This window comes from Eucalyptus grandis, chromosome 2 (genome assembly GCF_016545825.1).
Source record: "Eucalyptus grandis isolate ANBG69807.140 chromosome 2, ASM1654582v1, whole genome shotgun sequence".
NCBI classification, from domain to species: domain Eukaryota; kingdom Viridiplantae; phylum Streptophyta; class Magnoliopsida; order Myrtales; family Myrtaceae; genus Eucalyptus; species Eucalyptus grandis.
The window spans coordinates 26733562-26757436 of NC_052613.1; the positions used below are offsets into that span (position 1 = coordinate 26733562).

At 39.2% G+C, this 23875-nt stretch overlaps 1 protein-coding gene and 1 pseudogene across 1 annotated transcript; one reads left to right on the forward strand and one right to left on the reverse strand.

Annotated features, from left to right (window-relative positions):
- Positions 1–7170: 7170 nt before the first annotated feature.
- LOC104434767 lies at positions 7171–8399 on the forward strand (annotated as a pseudogene).
- A 12000-nt stretch (positions 8400–20399) lies between these two features.
- Positions 20400–23530, reverse strand: LOC104434871 (G-type lectin S-receptor-like serine/threonine-protein kinase At1g61490). Its single transcript, XM_039306908.1, has 7 exons — positions 22231–23530; positions 22053–22160; positions 21793–21947; positions 21500–21710; positions 21146–21395; positions 20900–21050; positions 20400–20817 (listed from the first exon to the last, which is right to left on the reverse strand). Exons 1-7 carry the CDS (start codon positions 23528–23530, stop codon positions 20512–20514), a joined length of 2481 nt encoding a protein of 826 aa, XP_039162842.1. The 3' UTR covers positions 20400–20511.
- Between the last annotated feature and the right edge of the window lie 345 nt (positions 23531–23875).

Genomic DNA, 23875 nt, shown 5'->3' on the forward strand with positions numbered 1-23875 from the left:
CTCGGCGGCTTCGGTCTAATCTACACTTTCTGCAGATCAAGAATAGATGAGCAGGATTTTTTGCTGAGGTGGCTCCATTTTAGCTGGGTCCGCCTTAGGCCCGGTAACATTAATAATAAGAAAAAGAAGTCAAGAAGTCAAAATGTCAACCAACAAGAAAAGAATGTTTGGTGCGGGCGTACCGTTCACGAGAAGAAACTTTGTATGTCCTACTATGCTAACAATCCGTGAAATCTTGGTGTTGTTGCCTTTGTCTTTTCTTTTTTTTTTAATGTTGTATTACTAAAATATAGCTCGTTATTGTTGGGATTAAAATCGATTTTGGTCAATTTAGTTTTGGGGAAGATATCGATCTTGAATTGGTTTAATTCTTGATGAATTGTTGCCCATTTTTCCCTAACACTCCATAACAGTTGTTTTCACTTAACCATATTTTCATTGACAATTCAACTTTGAGATTGTTCCTCGCCAATGTTCAAATTCGACTTAGACTCTCAGTTTACACATGCATCATCCTCCTCCACAAAATTCGAATTTGCTTATCTGGTAACCCGTACAATGGATGAGATCGAAGTGTTGTGTAATAAATTATTTAAGACAGTGCATTTATGTTAGAAGTTAGAACAATTCAAGTGCCTCCAACTATAAGTCAAAACAAATAGTCACTCCATGTTATTTGTAATGTCATTCTTGAAATGTCTAAAATGTAACGTGTTCCTAAACTTTCAATTGCTTGGATAAGTTTTTTTTCTCTCGTCACTACAAAGAGATTCTTCCCATCAACTAGTCACATATTTGTATGCATGCTTAGTCATCACCCGACTTTCGCTTCAACTCCTATCCTCCTTTTGACAAACATTTCTTTAAGTGGTACTAGAGATTGCAACAAGAGATGTCGGATGTTTGGGAAGTAGCTAAAATTGGAGAGACGCTTTCCTTTAACTATATGGTAATTGACCCAGTCAAGTATGGACTCATAAGGAGCCTTTGTTGCTTTTGGTCACCATCGACCAACTGCTTCTTCTTGCCAACTGGTCCAGTAACAATTACTCTTCTTGATATATGGTCCTTGACCGGCCTATCCCCTCTTGTAGACTTCTATGGTCAATGGCCACACACATGTCTAGACTTTTGTGGTATTTCATTTACCGACTTACCATTTGATGAGTTCATGGACAAATTTGCCAGGTCAAGTGGACCTATCTCCTCCCAAAAGCACGTAGCATTTCTATTGTACTGGCTTAATCGTTATATATTATGTTCACCCATTGCTTCTGTGTCTCATGAACTCATTGATATAGCATATGCACTCTCCAATAGGATTGATGTGGGTCTTGGCCGTATGGCACTTGGCGCGTTGTACAAGGGCTTTACTGACGCACAATCTTCCCTGTTCAGCACCCATCCTACATCATTCTTTGGCCCTCTATGGATTATGCATGGATGGCTGCGTGCATATTTTCCTCGGCTATTTTCCAAAGGCAAAACCACTCCAATCATGAAATACCAACTGAAAATAAGTTTGGGCTTTGGAAGTTTTGTAGTGCATTCCTGCCAATCCCTGAAGGATTCTCAGTCTTTTAAATGCTTCCTTAGCTACCTACTTTCTTTAGAGAGTTTTACTTTCTACGGGTTTGGCGTTGACTTCATATGCAACCCTTCCTTATCCCATCATGACATGTCTGCGTTTTGGATGAGCGTTCTCATCCCCATTGATCTTATGCTGGATTTCCATTTTGGGGAAAAATATACTTTGAGCTTTGAAGCACACAATCTCTATTATTACGCTTGCCAGTTCGGGCTGACTTAAGGTATGCTTATGCCCATAGTATATTCCATGAATTTTCCTCTTGTCTTGGCTGAAGAAAAGACTTATGCCATATGCTACATCGAGATCACCCAGCATATTTCAAAGAAATTCAAATTCTTTAATTACTTTGGGGTTCCGTATAGCTCGAGATCTTTAACCAATGGTGGGTAGATTATACGGCTTTCATTTTCCCATGTAATCCGAGTTTGGTGATGTCGAGAATTACTCAATATCTCATGAGCATGCAACATCCTTTTGAAAGGCTTGCGTACCAAATTCCTACCATTCAGATACACCATTATCCTTCACAGGGATTTTACCTTCACAAGGTGAGTATATTAGCGATTCAATGGATGAATCACAATCTCCTCACAACACTTATTGTTCCGATGTACTGTTTGTTAATGGCGTCTATGCCTTCAGGACAAGTAATCCTCCAGCAGAGAAGACTCTCCCATCCATCAATTGTAGTGACATCCAAAGTAAATGGGTCAAGCTCTATAATTTGTTGGAGAAAGGGTATGAAATTATATGTGAGACTCCTTGAGGATGAGATTGGATCTTTGCTCGCATATTTAACCAATTTACCTTACCCATTGCCATGTCATGCCTTGAAATTTGCCATTAATGAATTTTTCATTTCCTTCGACTCTGCCTTAGAAGCTTATAAGGCAAATGTGAAGTCCATTAAAGCCATCGAGGAGCAAGAGGAGGCATTATCCCTCAAGGAGAAGGAGTTGGCGCAATCCTATAAGCTTTTTGACGTATATCGTGGCAACACCAACATCTCATCACAGGTTTTGTTCAAGCTATGCCAATTAATCTCCGAGCTTGAAACCACATGTGAATCAATGACGCAAGCTCTTTTAATGATCGTGTCCAGAAAGACAAGCTCTTTGAGGCTAATTGTGATAAATAAATAAAAAAAATTAAAGCTTCATAGCTTCATTTCTAGACTGTGGCAGCACTTTACGTAATGCTCTAGGCTGCACGTTATCCTTATTTGATGTTTCTTTTCCATGAAATAATCATCAATGTACATACCTCTGGCATATGATCTTTCCTTTGATATGTTACTTGCTGATGTCATCCATAGCACATGCCTATCTATTGCGCTCCTTATCCATAGTTATAATATCTTTGCATTTATGATCTTCAGCAAACAACTTTTACTGTATCCAATGCATATCCCATGAGGATTGGGACCTCGATTTTCGCAGGCTGCGCCTTGTCTCAATACTCTTCATCCTAATAAAGTTGCCTTTTGATTGTCTATTTAACCGAGTAAAGTGAAGTCTCCAGTAAGCTAGCTCAACTAGAAAAATTCCTCCATTCTAGGGGGATCGTTTTGGATTCGAATAGTGGTAAAAAATAAATTAGTGATTTGCCTTATCTATCACATTGAATTTGAAGGTGATTATTTATTTTTCTTATTTATATATTTTGGTTGGGGATGAAGAAGGGAAATAGGGTCTTGCATACATTAACGGTTCGAAGTACAAAAGCCGCTTCATCCATAGGTCTGCAATTGATTTGACGTGGAATTAATTACTATTCAATTTAATGGCCATAAATGTGAAGGGGCAAAAATGACTTTCTCCGTATTAGTGGACATGGATAATGAGCGCCCGGTTCGCTTTCCCTGCCCGGATCGTCACACGGGCCCACCCCGGACAGGTATTTTTATATTTTATATCTTATTTTAATGATGCCAATTACTTGTTATTTGTTATTTTATTGCCTACTAATTTAGCTGATCACCCTTTATTTCTCTACAGTTTTCTAAATATTGTGTAATTGTAATTATTTCTATAAAAGTATTACAAGGTGATTAGTTTTTAAAGCTTATAATGATTTGAAAACAAAATAATCTTTGCATACGATTGGCAAAGGGAAATAAGAAAAAAAAAAAAAGGAAAAAGAGCAAGGAAAGGAAAAAAAAAGAAAAGAAAAGAAGGAAAAGAAAAGAAAAAAATTAATAAAAATTTAAAATATATTTAAAAATTATTAAAATGTTCATGTCATGCCGATCATGTCAATTAAGATACCCAAGATCTACATTAATAATTTCCGTCCTAAAGTGGCTGAATGAACGAAATTAGTACCGACCTAAAAGGTTTAGCACTAAATTGATTCAACGGAAAGGTTTAATACTATATTGATATTAACGCAATAAATTTAAAGACTCTTTTTGTACTTTTCCCAAGAGTTAGAATGGTTATGTCAATTATTAAAGTCTCCAAGAATGTGCTTGAGAGAACAAATTTCGTTATGAAGTGAAATATTATTTGGAGAAAGTGGCAATAATCACCAACACACAAGAAAAAGAACAAATTGCATTGTAATTTCTTAATTAGATCATTGCATCGAGAAGTAAGATTAATCATTTTTTTTAAGAAACCCGTCAAAAACCCTAATTGCGCTCTCATGTTGCGGCGGCAAAAAATCAGAGCCCCTATTACAAATAATGCTTGCAAGACGTAAAGCTGTCGACGAGCTATAGCCTTGTGAAGAACCCTAAAATGCATGAAGAGTAACGGGGATGTCGGAGTCGATGTTAAATGTGCCCATTATAATATACGATTTCTTCTTTTTCCCTTGTTTTATAGAGACTATACGCAGTGCAAAACAGATACATGATTTTTGCACGTTATGAAAGGACGAGAAAACTGCTATTCAAGCTTTAGAATTGATCGATAAAATATCTCTCAAATTCATTTTACTATTGTCAAGTCCCACCTATGACAATTGGCAAGCTACATCATAATATTTGAAACTTGGCTGAAGTTCGGTTATAGATTTATTTGATCTCAAGTAGACAAATATCAAGCTTTTTGTGTACCACTTGTATATATCGGTAATTTTAATGGACAGAATAATTACACAAATTGTTCCTAAACTTTGGCTAATATGCAACGTGATTCTGACCATGCATAGAATTAAGTATTTACACATTATTGTAATTAAATAAAATAGTTATGACATAAAATTGTACATTTTCATAGCCAATACGAAATATTCTCGTTTCCGCTTTTACTTAGGTTTTCTTATTGCTTCAAATTATCTTCGTCGCCAACATCTTCTCCCTCATGTTCTTACCAACTATCTAGCTCAATCCCTTAGGTGATCGGAAAATCACAATCAACTCAGAATCAAAACCCTAAACGTTTTCCTATCACTCTGGAATTGCCTTCATTGCCAACATCTTCTCCTTCATGTTCTTGTGAACTATTTGGCTCAATCACTAGGTGATCGTTGTTGTGACTGAACCCCTTCAATAGGGAGGGAAATTAGGTTTAAGGGTATTGCCAACTTCAAGGCAATAAATTTTCATTGACCTGGGCTCTCCCAACTCATACCTCACGCGACATTGAGCTTTCAAATTTTAAACAATTAACCCTACATGAATTCCAACTAAGGAGCCGTCATTAGCCTTTTTTAATTTGCTAGAAACCAAGTAAATACGGAAGGATATATTACTATTTGCACAACCAGAGACTGTAGACTCGAGGACTTGATTACATCAGTCTTAAGTCTAATGCCCCTTCACTATGAAACTCGATTAAATGCTAATGTCATAGCTACCTATTGAAGAATTTTATGTTTCGTCCTAACCATTCTAAAACAAAGAAAATAACATCCAAAACATTGAAATGCACAACCAAGTATAATCACAAAGAAAAAGATATTCCAAAACAAGGAACCCTATTGTATAGGCTTGTCCAATTTTAGGTTTTAATTTATAGGAATTTTCCAAATCTTCTGTTTTTTTTTTTTTCAGAATTTTCTGATTTTTTTTAATGATTTCTCTGAATTATATATATATATATTATTTTATATTATTTTTATGAATTTCCGGGAATTTTTAAATTTCTTAATGATTTTTGGATTTTTAAAATTTAAAATTATTTTTTGGAATTTTATTTTTAAATTATTTTTTATAAATTTTTGGAATTTTTAAATATTTTTCAATTTTCTGAACCTGTTAATGATCTTTATGATTTTTTTTCGAATTTAAATAATTTATTATTTTTTAAGGATTTTCTAAGTTTTTATTATTTTTATGATTTTTGAAATTTTTAATGAAATTTATGACTTTTTACCTTTTATTATTATTAAATTCAAGGAATAGGTTTGTACTGGGTTTACCTGAAGTTGCCTTCGTGGCCAACATCTTCTCCATGTTCTTACAAACTATCTAACTCAATCACATAGATGCTTGGAAGATCACAATCAACTTAAATTCAAAACCCTAAACACAATATTCTCGTTTCCAATCTTCTGTTTTCCAATCATATCTTCTCCCTCAATTGGAACAGGCTCGCAGCTAGCTCTGCTCTTCAACGACGGAGTGTGTCGATGGGCGATGAATTTACGTGCGTCTGTGTTTTATTTGCAAAGAAGAGCCTTTCAAATTTGTGCAAATTTTGGAATCGATCGAGAGTGGGAGCGTAGCTCACGTATCTGGCAGGAATGGATTCATCCTTCTGGATAAATTCCAGTTGAATGATAATTTGAAATTCGCTAATTGTATTTTTTAAAACTGAGAAAAAGGGCTCAGCTTATTTTTATTCTCTCTCTTAAGAAAAGGAGGTTTATTTGAGTTTTATTATTCTAAAATAGATAGGTTATATGAATCTTATAAATTCTTAAAAATTATTTATTTCAAGAATTTATAAGATCCGTTTCTAAAGAGGGAGAGAGAAAATTGGGTTTGATATTTTTATTTCGCTTTGAATAACTCAATTCGATTAGGCCGCCTTTTTTACTTATCTCAGCCTCGCTGAGTTTATAATTTTCCCAAACTAGACCGAATAAAGTTCTTAAAAAGATTAAAAAAAAATATTGGGAAAATCCCAAATAAGGACCCAAAGTGCATTCCTTTTTTCAAAAGAGGATCTGGAGTTAAAGTCTATCTCAAATAAGGACCCAAAGTGGTTATTTAATCTCAAAGAAGGACCTCACTCGTCGGCGGGTAAATAGATGCATTTCCGATGGCTTGATCAGAGGTATTTTTGTCCATTTCTTTTAAAAAATTTCGGCTATCTTTTTTTTTTTTTTTGTGACGCACAGCCGACAGCTGGGAGTAAACCCCTGGGGAGGCAAGTAGGAAACCACCACCCACGCATCCCGGGTAAGTCGACAAGTGTCTCCACCTGCCTCCCTACACTTGCGTCGCAAGGGCTTCGAACTCCGGCCTCCAACGTGGAAGTCATGGAGCCTACCAGCGAAGCCACCCTCGCGGGTGGTTAGTGATTGCATTGTTCATCTCTCTCGCAATCCCCAAGCAAAGCCAGTCATAGAGAGAGAAAGAGAGAGAGAGTTAGAGAGAGAAAGGAAGCAGTGAAGAGGGAGCCAGCATGTTCTCTCTCTTCTTCCTCCTCCTCCCTCTACTCGCCGCTTCCGCTCCACATTCGTACGACAACGTCTCATGCCACATCGACTATGGCGGCCACGCCCCCGCCGTCGATTCCTTCAATACCACGTGGCTCCCCGACCGCTACTTCACCGGCAGCGCCGCGGTCGTCGTCTTGGAGCCCCTCCGCTTCCACAAGCCCCAGGAGAAGACGCTATGCTACTTCCCCCTCTCCTTCGGCAAGAAGAACTGCTACGTCCTCCCCGGCCTCCCCTTTGGCCGCTACTACCTCCGCACCTTCACCGTCTACGACAACTACGACTGCAAGTCCCACCCCCCGAGCTTCAACGCCTCCGTTGATGGCACCCTCGTCTTTAGCTGGCACTCCCCCTGGCCCTCCCCTGACCTCACCGGCGCCGCCAGTGCCTACTCCGACCTCTTCGCCTTCGTCCACGATGGCAAGGCCAACGTTTGCTTCTACAGCATTGCTACCAACCCCCCCATGGTCGGATCCCTATCGCTCGTCTAGGTCGATCCGCTGTCTTATCCGTGTCCGTGGGCAACGATTTCATCCTGGTCAACTACGGAGACTGGATTGCGGCACCGGTCGGTGGGGCCGGGTTTTAGCGACGACGCCGACTACTTCGGCCGGTCCTAGCAGTCGGATTACAACGCCCGAACCGCTGCCATGCGTAAAATCATCGACGCCATCTCGACCGCGAGCAGCATCGCGGGGACCAATCAACAACCCAATTATTTCCCCATGAAATTGTACTAAATCGTGGTGACGGCCGGTCAAATGGGGCCCTGAAGAATGAATTGGAGGTGGACACCAAGCTGGATTTCCTGTTGTGGATCTACTTCACGGAGATCGATCCACGGGTGAACAAGGCGGGCCAGAGGGTGTTCGATGTCCTGGTGAACAGAGCGAACGCGACCAGGATCGATATCTATAAGGAGGTTGGGCAATTCGCGGCTTTCGATTGGCATTACACCGTGAAGAATTTGAGCAAAGATCTTGTTTTGAATGTGAAGTTGGTCCGTGTTGTTGGTGCCCCATTGCTTAGCGGAATTGAGAACTATGCGCTGGTCCTACCACCGCCGAGGCCACCCTCGCCAGATCTGGCAAGGGTCAGCCTGCAAGCCTTCGCCTGTGGTCGGCAAGGGCTTGGTGGCCCTTGCCCACTACCGGCGATGGGTGTCCAGCCCTCGTCGGTCATCACCAACGGCTAGCGCTCACCGGCCCTTCCCAAGTTCAATGGTCTTGAGAAGAAGACGAACAAGGAATGAAGAAGATGATGAATAGTGCAACCATCAACAAAAAAAAAAAAAAACAAAAAAAACAAGACAATTGAAAATTTTTAAAAGAAATGGACGAAAATACCCTTCATCTATTTCTATAGTGTATACTAAATAGAAAACATGAAATATTATAAACACATAAATGAGCTTAGAGTATCAAATACATAAACTTAATGTAACCATAATAAAATTATTAATGATATCTAATAATGCTCATCCTTTCGACATGTTCATTAAATGTTTTGGGGGATAGTATTTCTGTTAATGAATATGCTATCATAAGAGTGTCAAATGTGCTCATTTGACACTCTCTGTTATTGCTGTACACTGTTTCTGCAATTGTTTCAAAAGACGAAGATGATAAAGCGCCGTGAAAAAAAAGAAAAAAAATTCGGTTAGGCCCAACCCATGGGAAAAGCCCAAACTGAGAAACTCGTAGGCCCATTCGCCAATGGGCCCATTCAAAGCTTAAAGTTGCAGATTAAAGATGCTGCAGCCTGCAGCGACGGGGAAGACGCCTTTGGAATTCGCAGTGATTTGATGCAATGCAGAAGGTCGCTGCTTCGCAAATCGCGAGCATAAGCATTCCAATTCAACGACGAAGCGATCACAATCGGCACCAGATCCGGCGGCCTCTCGATTTTGCTTTGTGATCTCTCGTTCTTGCTTCAATTCGTTGTCGAGTTTCCATAGCTAGATCGGATCCTTCAGGCGTTAGTACTTTTCATTTGCAGAGCACAATGCGTGGAATGCCTGCAGTGTAACTTCCGCATTTATGATTTTTCCTTTTTGTTGGGTTCTCGTAGAGTCTAAAGTTAAACCAACTGAGGCTATTCGGGGAGGAAAGAAGGAGCCAAACCATAGTGTCTCTATGTATGAAAGATTAGCTCACACTCCCTTAGTCAATTGTGCAGTAACAGGGACCTATATAGACCGTCACAGTATAATTCCGCCCACCCGATGATTTGGTAGAAGGTTCCTTGACTTCGCTAGAGGACTGGGCCGTCCACTGTGGATACAATCCAGACAACTTCGTGGGCCTTGAAGATCTGGAAGTGCTAGTGTGAGAGAGAATACGAGCACTCTTTTTCTCTTGCAAAACAGCAATTGTACAGCCTCTGTCTCGGAGATCCTCTGAGGAGATACGTGGAACGTAACAGAAAATAGGAAATTAGGGATTTCTTTTTCTTTCTTTTTTTGGTCAAAAGGGTTTTTGATGTTCAATTTTTAGGTTCAATGAAGTTTCCATCTTGTTATTCAGATGGTGAATTTGGGTTCTTTTGCATCTTCTTTTTCCTCTTCTCCGTGAATGTCAACATTCATTTACTGTTTTTCACTGTTGAAAAAGATGAAGATAAGCGCCGTAAAATCGGCTAGGCCCACCCACTGCGTGAAAAAAAGCAAAGACTAAGAAGAAACTGCAGGAAGAAACTGCAGCAAGGCCCATTTTTCAATGGTCGTTTGCGCTTCATAGCTAGATCGAATCCTCTAGGCGTCTGGACTTAGAATCCAGTTTTGGTTAGCTTGATGTCGCTTGTACTTTAGATGTAGCTGTTTTGTATTTTCAATGACAGTCCAACTCAGATAATTGTATGTGTTGAGCTGTTAGTTGCAGCAACTTGCTCTGTTAAATTTCCTTATGGAAGTCTTGTATAACATCTTGCATTGATGTCAATCAAAATTTGTTTGCGGTGATATATTTCATATGATTATACCTTTTAGGCTCTAGTCAATTTCTTATCTTCTAATTTTTAGAGGGCAAGAATTAATGTTTGTATAGGTCAATGCAATCTGCATTTACAACTCAAGTTACTCAATTATCTCTTCTGGTGTCTTTCTATCTTTTCTCACTAATGGATTTACTGCCTGGTGGCTGTTGCTTCGTCTTTTTAATGTTGATATGTACTGGTACCTCTGTTGCTTTTTCTCTTGACGTAGCATGGGCAAGAATTTTATTGGACAGCAAGGTTCAGTTACAAAATCTAATTTTACTGTTGTAGTAAACACATATCCTCGTGTTATATTTGTTATCCTATAGTCATCTTAATCCATTGAGTTGTTGATCTATTTGCAAATCTTGTCTTACTCTTAGGTTGTTGGTTCTCCTGCATTCTTAAAAATTTCCACTAACTTCCAACAGTTCTCCTGATGAAAACTTGCTTTATCTATCTTAACGTGTGCTCTGGAGGATTAGTTTCTGACATTGTTTTAGCGCAACTGGTTCTAGTTGTCAAGTTTGTTTATCTTACCTTTTATAGCCGGTGCAGTCAAACAAATTGATCCACAGTAGCTTGCACATGGTTTCTTCGTCATCCAACTCGTATGCTTTCTAATGGTTACTTCATGTATATATTGTAGGCACTTCTCTGGTGTCCGTTGCCAGTGATGGCTTGCTTCTTCTCTGGAGTGCAGACCATGGCCAAGATTCTCGAGAACTAGTACTCAAGTTGAGCTTGAAAGTACTACTTTCCCCTATGCTCTCCTTATTCTTATTATGATCTTTCAGTTGCTCTTCTTATAAAGGACCAATTCCCGGTTTGATGCATTGATTTACATTAACTAAACTTTGCCGATAAAGTGAAGACCATGCAACAGTGTCTTTGACGTACTGTTTAAAAAACTATAATTTCCTCCTTTTCCTTGTGGTATTAGTTGCTGGAATCAAGAAGCCAATGCCCAGAGGCGAAGCCAAATCAAGGAGGAAGGAAGGCGAGCATGGAAATATTACGGCCCAGAATTTCGCTTTCCGCAAGTTAGCCTCAGCCACAAAGAATATCCAACAAGAGTGCTTGTTGGGCAAAGGTGGATCTGGTTGAATATACAGAGGAACTCTCCGGGGGAATGAGCAGGTGACAGAGAGGCATTGACTCGCTCTCCCTCTTCTTTATCTTGGAAAAGGTCGAGGTTTGTGAAACCGCACATTCATCTCTGAATGATACGTTGGGCTTAGCACACTGCTTTGCCTTGCACTCCAATGTCTCTCCTAATGGGTATCTGGTCTTGACCTATTATCCTTCCCATCAAAATGGCTCCCTGCCTCCACGGGACGACATTCTTCCTTTTGTCCTTGTCGCCGGTGTATAATTTGGCACTTGCCAGAACTAAGTCAAGGAAATGCTCGTGATACTGGTGTTAAACTTACATAGTTATTACTACTGCTCCGTTACTTTGTTTCAACAAATTCTGTTCATAAGTTAAAGCAAACAAATTGTGGGCTAGGACCAACTTCACGTTTGGAAAAATTAGGGGTGGCAAATGGATGGATCAGGTCGGGTCGAAAATGGGTCAACCCATATTTGACCCATTTAATCCGTTTTGACCTATATTCTTATAGTGTAAACCCAACTCGACCCGTACCCGACTCATACCCGACTCAACCCGTATTTCTAAAACCTATTAATATTCTAGGAAAACTCACTTCTACTATATGTTAATTTGATTAAAACTTCAAATTAAATTAAAAATAGTAAATAAAATAAACAAAGTTAAAAAAAAAACTATAAATTGAAATATTTATAAAAAAATTAGATTATGCAAATGCTTCTCTCATTTGAAGTGAACATACCATTAAATAACTAAAAACGTAACATGAAATTTTTTTAACTAAACCTAAAAAAACTCATTTTTATGATTTTTTTTATAAAAAAAGTATTGTTAAAAAATTTTATGCAATACAAATTTAATGGAAAATTTTTATAATTCTTTTTAAAATATTTTTAAAAAATTCGAATTTTTAATTTTTTAAATATAATTTTTAATTATTTTTATTTTTATTTATTTTCTTTTCTTTTTCTTTTTCTCTTTTCTTTTTCTTCTTCTTCGGCCGGCCACCAGCCACAACGACGGCCGGCGGCCGGCGCAGGCAAGATCAAGCTCACCGGCATCGGGTGGGGCTCGATCTCGCCGATTCGGCGAGCCAAGGCCCCACTCGACGCCCGTGAGACTTGAGCTTGCGGCATCGGGCGAGGCTCGATCTCGCCGATCCGGCGAGGTCGAGGCCCCGCCCGATGCTAGCGAGCTCCAACCTCGCCCGGTTGTCGGCGAGGCCGAGCCTCGTCGGATCTGGCAAGACTCGAGCTCGCCGGCATTAGGCGAGGCTTGATCTCACTGATCTAGCGAATTTGAGGCCCCACCTAATGCCGGCGAGCTTGAGTCTTACCAAATCCAGTGAGGCTCAAGCCTCGCTAGTCGTCGGTGACCTGCCAGCAGAGCTCGCGCCTCGCTTGGCCTGTCATCGACCAGCGGCTGGCTGTTGCCCTGCCGGCCGCCGACTAAGGAAGGAAGAAAAAGAAGAAAAAGAAAAAGAAAAAAAAGAAAAACAAATTGAAATATGAAATATAATCATAATTTCGATTTTTATTAAAAAAATATTTTTATAAAGTTAAAAAAGGGCATGGGTTTAAACTTTAAAGTTGGTTTCCTAATAACCCATTTAGACTTATTTCTTTTTGTGTTTTACTTTCTCGACCCATTTCAGATCCATATTTAACTTTCACTTGACTCATATATGGCTCATTTAACTAAAAATAGGTCATAATATGGATTTATGACCCATTTTGCCACCTCTAGGAAAAAATGTAAAAAGTTTATATTATTTCAGCTCACTAAACCACCTCTTTAGCTCTAGCAAGAGATTATATGCATCTCAATGCAATATATCATTTGACTTGCGATGGCATTTCCTAAAAAACAAGTTAATGACACTTCGCTTAATCTGTTTAATGTCTTCATTCAAGTTCCAAATAATCCTATTCGGAAGGAATGATGAGGATAGAAGAAGCAACGATAAGAGATCTTATTCGGGTTCGAGCAGCAAGAGTAGCCTGTCGAGGGATGGAAGTGTTACGTTGATGGACAGAGGCAGAGTTGGTTCTTGCATGATGGAAACATTTATCATTCTCACAAAACGAGCGCAAGTTTGTCTAATGGAAGCACGTCTTCGGTCCATGAGACGAGCAAAGACAGTAGAAAATATTCCTTAGCCATAAGAGCAGCGAGAGATCGTTCGACGGAATTGATCTTTCGAGTCCAAAAGGAAGCAGCAGATACAACAAAACAGGGTCACCACATCATGCTCTGCTCATTTTGGGGGACGATGACACGGGAGGTTCACGGGATCGGAGCTTCTATCAGCAGCACAGTAGCCACGGCATATCCAGAGGTGAGGGAAAAGTACTAAAAAAATCATAAATCTATTGCATTGGTACCAATTCAGAGCTAAACTTTTCAATTGGACCAATTCAGTCCTAAACCTTTTAATATTGATACCAATTCAGTCCATACTGCCAATTTTGGCCGGCCGGCGCTGACGTGAACGTCGGCCGAACGCTGATGCGGCAATTTTTATTATTTTTTCGATTTTTTATTAATTTTTTCTTTTTTCTTTTCTTTTTCCTTTTCTTTTCTGCTTTCTTCTTGGCGGTGGCCGGCGAGCCTCCAGTGAGGCTTGCCGCCACTGGGCGAGGGCCGCTAAGCTCTCACCTGCCGTCGGCGAGGGTCGCAGCCCTCGCTCGGCCCCTCCCAAGGTCGTTGGCGAGGCGGCTTCGCCCGGATCTGGGCGAGGCTAGCCTCGCCCTGGCCTTGTCGCTGGAGGAGGGATGGGTTGTGGGACTGGCACCATCGGAAGAAGGAGAGGAGGGTGTTGGGGCAGTAGGCTAGGGTTTCGGAGGCGAAGATCGGGCGGAGGAGCGATGGTGTGAGGCGCGGGAGGTGGGGGACCAAGGCCTCGGGTGGGATTTCGTGGAGGTGAGGGCGGCGATGATGAGGTCAAGAAGCTCCGGGGGTCGATAGCGGAGGAGGCGGCGGGGAATCGGCGGCAAGGCCAAGGCAAGGCCAGATCTGGGCTAAGCCACCTCGCCCGCGGCCCTAGGCAAGGCCTAGCGAGGGTCACGACGGTGAGGACTTTGCAGCCCTCACCTCCGCCCTAGCGATGGCCGCCATGGCCTTGCCGGCGGCCCTGGGAGAGGCTGAGCGAGGGCCGTGACCCTTGCTGGTGGCAAGCGAGGGCTTCGCGGCCCTTGACCAATGGCCGGCGAGCCTCACCGGCCACCGCCAGAAGAAAACAAAAAATAAAAGGAAAAAGAAAAAAAGAAAAAATTAATAAAAATTTTAAAAATTTTAAAAAAATTTATAAAAATTGCCATGTTGGTGTCCGGCCACCAACCGATGTCTACGTCGGCGCCGGCCGGGCCAAAATTGGCCGGATTGACTGAATTGGTACTAATATTAAAAGATTTAGGATTGAATTGGTCAAATTGAAAAGTTTAGGACTGAATTGGTACCAATGTAATAGGTTTATGACTTTTTTGATACTTTTCCCCAAGAGGCGATGGCATCATCTCATGCAGGCTACACATACTTTATCCGGAGAAATCGTTTCCAGGTTGCTTCCGGTTGTAAGGTGACGACAAGCCGCCAGCATCCTCGACCCTCTCCGTCGATCTGGTGGTGGGGTACGGATGGAGAGATACGACGTACAAAGAAGTAGCGAGCAGACTTCCGCCGGTACAGCGCCGGGGAGGAACCATGCACTGTTCTTCTTAATCACAATCAGTCGCGAGCCCTCCCCTTCTGTCCCCATCGCCCCCAGCCCCTTCATTTAAAAAATATATGACGTAATATTCCGAATTTATGACTTGTTTTCTAGTTAGTTTCTCTTTTTGGCTGGGCCACATTTTCTTTTTACAAATCAACTAAATGTATCATTTTCAAGTACCGAACAATCGCCTCCCCTGAGTTTCAATATCACTATATTAATTTCTCTATCATTATGACATCACAACATCCATAAGAAATCATATCCACACCCCCCCCCAAAAAAAGAAAAAAAAAACCACATGAGAGTATACTGTTGCATTTAGTGGCGATGGAGAGAAGATAATATTATGTAATTTGCCTTTATCTACCCAGAAAATAGAAACAAAAGAAAAAGGCAATCATATAAGATTAATTTATTCCGATAAGCACAAAAATACTGGTCTATGTATGATCATTTATGAAAAACAAAGGTCGTAATATTTTTGCTGCAATTTGACATATTTTTTATTGAAGATTATGGCTTGTTTATTTTGCAAAAAAACTCCTATTTTGGAAAATATTTTTCCTAAAAATTAATTATTGTAAAAAATGTATAAATGAAATATTTCATGTCCACGAACAAGTTTAGGTTAACTTTATGCTAACTTTGATTTTGTACTCTTCAATAATCCTGCAATCCCATAAATTTGAAAATGAATTAAATTGATTTTTTTAAATAAAATAAAATAAAATCCTTTGAACACAATCAGTCCCTCTAAAGAACATGTCCCTGCCAGGAAAGCCCAAACAAGCACTACTTCATCTCATTTAAATCTATAAATGCAACAGGTTTTTATGTATATTGATTACCTAATCAACTCATTTACTTATCCTCAAAATAACATTAACTCACAAAACCCGGACTCGAGCTTCGCTGGAGAATGATGGTTTCTTGTGGGATTTGGAGGACAGAGGGGAGGGGTTGATTGAGATCGTGTTGGATTTGCACGATAGTGAGAAAAATGATTTAATCGAGATTGACATTTCTATCGCACTTAATATTAAATTAGCGATTTGCCTTACTTGTCGTATTGAATTTTTTGGTGAATTTTATTTATTTGGATGAGGAAGAGAAATGGGATCTTGTATAGTTCGAGGTATAGAAAACTATTTACTATTGAATTTGATGGAAAAATTTGACAAAAAAATTAATGGCCATAATGTGAAGGGGTAAAAATGACATTTTACCTATTAGTGCATACGGATGATGAAGACCCGGTTCACTTTCCCTGCCCGGATCATCGTCTCGCGGGCACCGGGGTGGGAATGGGGACTTGCGGGCCCACCCCGTATAAGTTGAGTAGTTTTTTGATTTTTTGATTTTATTTTAATGGTGTCATTTAGTTATTATGTTATTGTCTGCTACTTTTGCTAATCACCCTCTATTTTTCTACGATTGTTTTAGATATTGTGTGATTGTAATTATTTATATAACAGCATTACTAGGTGATTAATTTTAATAGATTATAGTGATTTGAAGACAAAAGAATAGAATTTGTGCTTTTTTTTTTTATTTTGTCAGATTATTAATTTTTCTAGCGGCAAAATCACGTATTTTTTTTTATACAAGCGTGTCCATTAATGTCAGCATCTCTTTTTATGATTTCAAATGCCTTGATAAAGGAATGAAGTTTGCCATCATCGGCAACAATGCAAAGTTGTTCATTCTTTAAGTCCGTCTTCCTCGATGATAGTCCTAATGCTACGTATGGTTGTCTGGATTTCTAATTGAGATAAAATTGGATATGATATGATATGAAATCTTTAGATTTTTTTTTATATTATGTCCATTGTTTGGTGAATCGCAGAAGTAAAGTCAGATATATTCATATCATATCATGTACATTTTTTTTATATAAACAGTATATTATTATAAATGAACCTAAATGTTCATAAACGGAGATGGCGAAAATCTCTCGTAACACTATTCCTTAATTTATTTTTATTTTATTTTTCCACTTTTGTATATTATTTTTGTATTATTTCTATTTTCCCCTTTCATCATTCTTTAATAAAATTTTATCAAATAGTAAACCGTACTAACCTACCTAAAACACAAAAATACCTAAAATATATGATAAATAAAATATTTAATTTATAGATTGAATCTTTATTATAAGATAGAATTAAAGTTGAATATATAAATTGAAATAAGATTAATTAAAATAAATTTCTATTTTTTTAATTTCTTAAATTAGAATTCAAATATTATTTATATTGAAATATAATTTCAATTTTGTTAATTTAATAAGTTTGTTATTCGAGAAAAATAACTTTTCTATTATAGACATTAGAAATTTTATCCACCTTTAACCCACCTCCCCCATGGGATAATTTTATCTTGCCTACATCCCCCTCATAGCCGACTTTATGCTGTCCTGAGCGAGCACCAAACGTAGGATAGAATAAATCATATCATATCCCAAATTTTATCCCTACTGCCAAACGCAATATTAATAGTTATGCGTGTGTGTGTATATGCATTGGTATATAAACATGTCATGTTCCATTAGCTAGTGAAGAGAATATTGACATGAAAGGGCCGTGCCACATAAGAGGAAAAGAAAAAAGAACTAGAAAACGTTAAAAAAAAAAGAAAAAAGAGAGAGAGAGAGAGAAGCAAACAATTTTGGTCATTAATGATTGATTATCCTAGTTTTCAAAGTAAAATACCGATTTGGTCATTTTTTCATCCCTTGATTATCTTGTTGCTTCCATGAGAATAAACTTTTGACTAGATCATATCATCCGATGGCATTTTCTGATAAGATGGTGGTCTTGCGATCATAATAGTTATGGTTCAAATTGAATGTTTTGTCATTACTTTAAGAACGTTCAATTCATTTAATGTGAATGATTTTCTAAAAAAAATTCCTAACCCTAAAGATGACCGTTTATACCACTTAAAAAAATGAATCAATGAAAATTAATTTCATTATCTACCAAAAAGTATAAATATAAATTATTGTCGTTGATGAAATTTTTTTTTCATTTATTAATTATTTCAGATGACATAAACAATTATTTTTCAGACCATTGATTATTCGTGAAACAAAGCTTTCATCTATTTAATTTAGTCTCACAATTTTTCGTGGCAAACTCCTAGAAAATGGCAATCTTCGAATGCATGTTATTACGACAAGGAAGGACCTTCTGTGAGGATAGTGTCGATCCTTTTTTTTGCCACGTGGCAACAGCCCATCAGCTCTCTTCAATGGCGGGAGGAATATCATGAGCCATCGCTTTCCAATTCTACAATCTTTGCGCACCAATCCTTCCTTATTCCTCCAATTCTGTATTAGTGTTCCTTGCAGGTGTCATTGGCGAGAAATATCACAGCACAGCTCGGGAGAATTATACGTTATCGTAACCAACGTGGTGCTGTTCTCCAAAATCAATTTTGTTGTATATATTGAGGAGAGCAATACATTTTGCGAGAGCATAACTTTCATCTATTTATTTTAAATCACTCTTAACCGAACTGTTTACCGTGGCCAGTTCACTTATTGGAGTAGTACTAAACCTTGTTAAATCAAGCCAGTCTCGGCATTTTGCTCTAATAGTTGAAGTCGTATCGTTGCTCTAACAATGAATCAGCAAATGTTGCCATGAGGTTAGACCATGAGAATATGAATTTCCCATGTTTCAATGATAAGTACTTCCACAATTTGCAAATTACAAATTAATATCCTATTTGGGTTTCAGTCGTTTCATTTGGTAAGCATCACTAGATTTCGGTCATTTCAATTGGAAAGCAGTACATACTCAATGAAAGAAACCGAGCTATTAAACAAATCTGTCATGATGTTGAGCAATGGGATATAAGGTATTTTATTATATAATTTCATTGTTTTGTGACTATGAACTCAAAGTGTGTTTTTATAATGAGAAATGATAATTTATAAAATATTTTCATAAATTTGATCTTTTCTATTGTTTAAAAAATACAAAATATATGTTACGCCTTAGGATCTCGATAAGCAACCCCATAATTTATGATTCCTTTTTCCTCAGGACACACATAGAACGCTAAACATGCATATGACGGAACATCATACATATATGATTGATGTTGCAATGATAAAGAAGTCTTATACTGTTTCAAATTAAGGTGATGCATTTTAAAATCATATTGCCGATGATACACGACCAGACCAAAACGAACAATATTAGATAAGATCACCCAAAATGAAAGTTTACTTCCACATGCTAACCCCACAACCATTAATATTTGTTTTAGTACTTAGAAAAAAATTATGAAAATACTTAGCAAAATGAGGGTTAAAAAAAGATGGGTTAATACTATGAAAAATTCTAAATTGGTATACATATTATAAATTTACTTCAAACTAATTTTTTTACTACAAAAAATCATAAACGGGTACGTTTTTGATAAATTTACCTGAAACTGGTACTCATGTGATAAATTTACCATTTGTTAGTTTCCACAAATTTTACTATCAAATTGCCGAGGTGGATGACACGTGACAATTCATTGGTATACCAATTTGAGATTTTAGTATTTGTTTGTTAGAGTTGTACCATTTTTGTAATTTTTTGTGATATTAATTCAATTAACAAAAGATTTATTTCTCACAAATGTATCAATTTGAGATTTTTGGCAGTAAAAAAAATAATTTGGTCTGGTTTAGAGTTTTTTTATCATTTGAAGTAAATTTATTATAAGTGAACCTGTTTAAGAGTTTTTATAGTCAAAAAATTAATTTATGATAAATTTAGGGTTTTCGTGATATTAACCCAAAAAAAGAAGAGAGATGATTGTGCAAATCAACTGTCCACTCACTTGGCAACAATTGGTACAATAATATTGCATTTCCTCCATATGGCTATCTAATGTCATGATGAAGGGCATATCGCAGGGCGGAAGAAAGGTGTCGAGACGCTTCAAATCATCTCTCTCCCTGCTCAACGATGGACGTCGCTGCATCGGAGGCGAAGCTGGTGTCTGTGTAATACCGGGCCGCGAGAACCGCCAGCCCAACCCCATCCTCCTCTACATGGCGGAAAGTAGGAGGAGGACGACGCGTGTTACCTGCTGGACTGGAGCATGCCGCTTGGGGCCCTCATGGCCGACTACTGTGCCTGCAAGGGCTTCCCGTGTGAGGCCATGCGGTTTGACTACGACAGTGGGCAGGTCTCGGAGACCAAGTCGGTGAAGGATCTCGGCATGGACGACGAGAACGACATAAAAGAAAGAATAAAAGAGACCACCGTTAGAAATAAAAGAAAGAGAGAGAAGAGCGAGAGCAGTTCGAGAAAAGGAAGAAAGAAGAAGAAAGGGAAGACGAAGAAGCGGAAAGTGGAAAAGAGAAGGGCTGTCACAAACGCCTTACCAAGCCGATTCGACTTACATAAATTTGAATTAACCAAATTACTAGCGTACACACGCTGCTTCAATTATATTGCAAAATCTATGTGAGGAAAAACAAATTCAGAATTTCGACCATCATCTTCCTTCGACTACAGAATTCGTCATGGTGTTCAAGGAGAAAATACTTTCCCCTTGTGCCTCGTTATCGTGACTTGGATTTCCACTTTGGAAGGTGAACGTTGGAGGTCTCAGCTGAGGAATATCTGACTCACCGATCAGCATCCGAACTACGGATAGCATGTTGGGTCGGTCCGTCATTTGGTCCTGCACACAGAGAAGCCCCACCTGAATGCATCTCATTGCTTCTAATGGCGGACAAGTATTAACTATAGCTTCATCCCTTAGGTCTGGTCCTCTATCTTCGCTCCACAATTGCCATGCCTGTAAGAATAAGAGAACATAGGGAGCAGAAATAGCCGAAGGATTATAGAAGATTACTCGAGACTGTACTCCTCACACTTACATAGGAAAGAAGATTGAAATGCTGGCCATGGTAGTATAAGCTCGTGTTCGTTGTGCCAGCAGCGATCTCAAGTAGCAACACTCCAAAGCTATAAACATCGGATTTCTCATAAAATATCCCTCCCATGACGTACTCAGGAGACATATATCCTCTGCAATTAATTATCATGTTAATCAATCAGGTTATAGAGTTTCCTAATTGCGTTGTAGAGTTTCCTAATTTAATTTATAATTTCAGGAAGAAGGCTTGAATACTAATAGTGTTCCTACAACTTTGTGAGTATTTAGCAAAACTTGAGTGCCTTCGAAGATCCGCGCCAGTCCAAAGTCTGAAATTTTTGGGTTCTTTTTCTCATCCAAGAGCACATTGCTTGCCTTCAAATCTCGATGGATAACTTGAAGGTAAGAATCGCGATGCAGATACAGAAGCCCACTCGCAATCCCTTGAATGATGCGGAAACGTGTATCCCAGTTGAGTTCTGCTTTCCTTTTTGAATCTAAGCAGGGAAGAAAGAGAAAGAATTCGTGACCTTAAATATTATTAAGATATATATATATTTTTCCATCAGCACAAGTATGATTTGAAAAGAGTGAGACCAACCAAACAGAAAGGAATCTAAGCTTTTGTTTGACAAGTATTCGTATACTAAAATCTTTTCTTCTCCTTCGACACAGCATCCCATGAGTCTGACCAGATTTCGGTGCTGAAGTTTCGATATTAGAACAATCTCGTTCTCAAACTCCTCCATGCCTTGGCCTGAGCTACTGGAAAGTCTTTTGACAGCTATCTCCTTTCCATCATTCAGCATTCCCTGTTTCCGAACTCAAAGACCCGTCAGACCTTGGATAATGTCACAAAATTCCCTAAACGAACATCTTAGAGAAGGCTTTTACCTTATAAACGGGTCCAAACCCTCCTTGGCCAAGTTTATTTGTTGCATCAAAGTTGTTAGTTGCAAGAAGTAAGCTACTAAAACTGAACAGTGTAAATTCGGATGCGTCCTTTTGCTTCAGCTGATCTTTCCATGCATTTCCAAGAGACGTTTCTCCTGTTTTATCAGTTATATCTGGCCAGTCAAGTGCCTTAGGAATTTGGCAAAGTTTTTATATTACAATCAATGTGAAATTAAGCATTGGACGTGAGCTGCTCGTACCTCTTTTGCTGGCTCTCCACTTCCAGAGACCGAAAATAGCAGTTCCAACGAACATGATGCCTAGGATGGTACTTATGCTGATGATTAGTTTTGCTTCTGTTGACAAGCCTGACATGAGAAAAGAATTGTAAGATGTGTGAGAAAGTTCAAACGAAACTCGTAGTGAAACTTCTTATACCTGTATTGTCATGTGCGACCCGAATATATACATCTTGCCCAGCTGTTGAAAACTCCTGAAAATCGATGAGATCTTTAGCCCAGACCAAACACCCTATTGGGCGGACATAAGAATAAGCCAAGCAAGAACAATTATTCATGCACCAGCTTTGGCATCCTCCTACATCTCTGATGTCTGATAAATATTCCGCAGAATCAGGCACTTTCATCTGGTTCATGTGTACAAAGACATCTTTCTTCACCTGCGTTGAAGGCGACCTGCTTGTGTTCTTCTGGCAGTTCAATTCTATTTCTCTAATGCACCCCCCGGTCCAAATCCCTCTGTTCCATTCTTCTTTTGACCGTGGCGTAAACCCCTTTACGCAATGGCAGATAGGAGAGTTTATTGTGTTGCAGATGCCAAAAGGACCGCAAGTTCCATAAACTCCGCAAATGCCGCTCGGTACTGCGACATTTTTCAACCAACTATTGGATCCATAGTCCCATATCATTAGTGCTAGAATTCCTCCGGGTGAAATGAAAGCATAAGCAAGAAAAGAGTTGTTATCAGAATCAGCAGAGAAATAAGTGGCTCCCTGCTGAGGATCGTGCTGGAGACTGTACCGGCTATAGTATGAGGATTCCATTTCTGGCATGCCAATGAATGTCGATTTATCCCACGGTCCACTTCTCCAATAAGAGGTGGAGCCATTCCAAGTGAGAAGTTGCGGCGGAGTCTCTGATGTAATCGCAGTGGTGAAATTTCCCGATGATGGATCGTTGTTGTTTTTCCAGGAAACTAAAACCCGTCTCTCTCGTGTTCTCTTGTTTTGTCCTATCTTCATATTTAGTAGAACTGTATCAGTTGGATCATCAAAGCTTGCCCATACTTCAGTAGAATTTCTGTCTTGTAGAACAAACTTTCCACCATCTGAAAGCATTGCTGCTGTGTTATTTGACTGGACAGAAACATTGGTGGACCAAACTGTGTTCTGTTGTCCATCCACGAGCTTCAAATTCCCATCACCACCGATTGTTAATTTCGCAGACCGATCTGCCGACGCTAGTGGTGAATCCCTATTGGCCACCCACACGGTTTTAGAAGGCGTCAAGTTCTTGTACCATATGCCAACATACTGGTTTTCCGACCCATTCGGCGTGAAGAAGCCAAGCTCGAAGATTTGGCCTGAGGAGACGAGAGTTTGGTTCTGAAAGAGCGGCTCCGATGTAGTAATATTGTGAACAGCGCCACTGGCTATATGTCTCGCCGGAAGTAGGAAGAAGAAGACCAAGCAAGAGCACCAAGCAATTATGAGTCGCATAATAAGAATGAATGAGCCTGACGAACTCGGCGGCTTCGGTCTAATCTGCACTTTCTGCAGATCAAGAATAGATGATCAGGATTTTCTGCTGAGTTCAGTGTCGTGGCTCAAGGGTGGCTCCATTTTGGCTGGGTCCGCCTTAGGCCCGGTAACATTAATAATAAGAAATAAAGTCAAAAAGTCAAAATGTCAAAATGTCAACCAACAAGAAGAATATACCAAGAACAAGAAAAGGAGGGGGTTTGGTGCGGGCGTACCGTTCACGAGACGGAGGGCTACGGGTTGACCGGTTTCATTCAAACCGTGAAATCTTGGTCTCTCATTTTTTTTTTCAACAAACCGTGA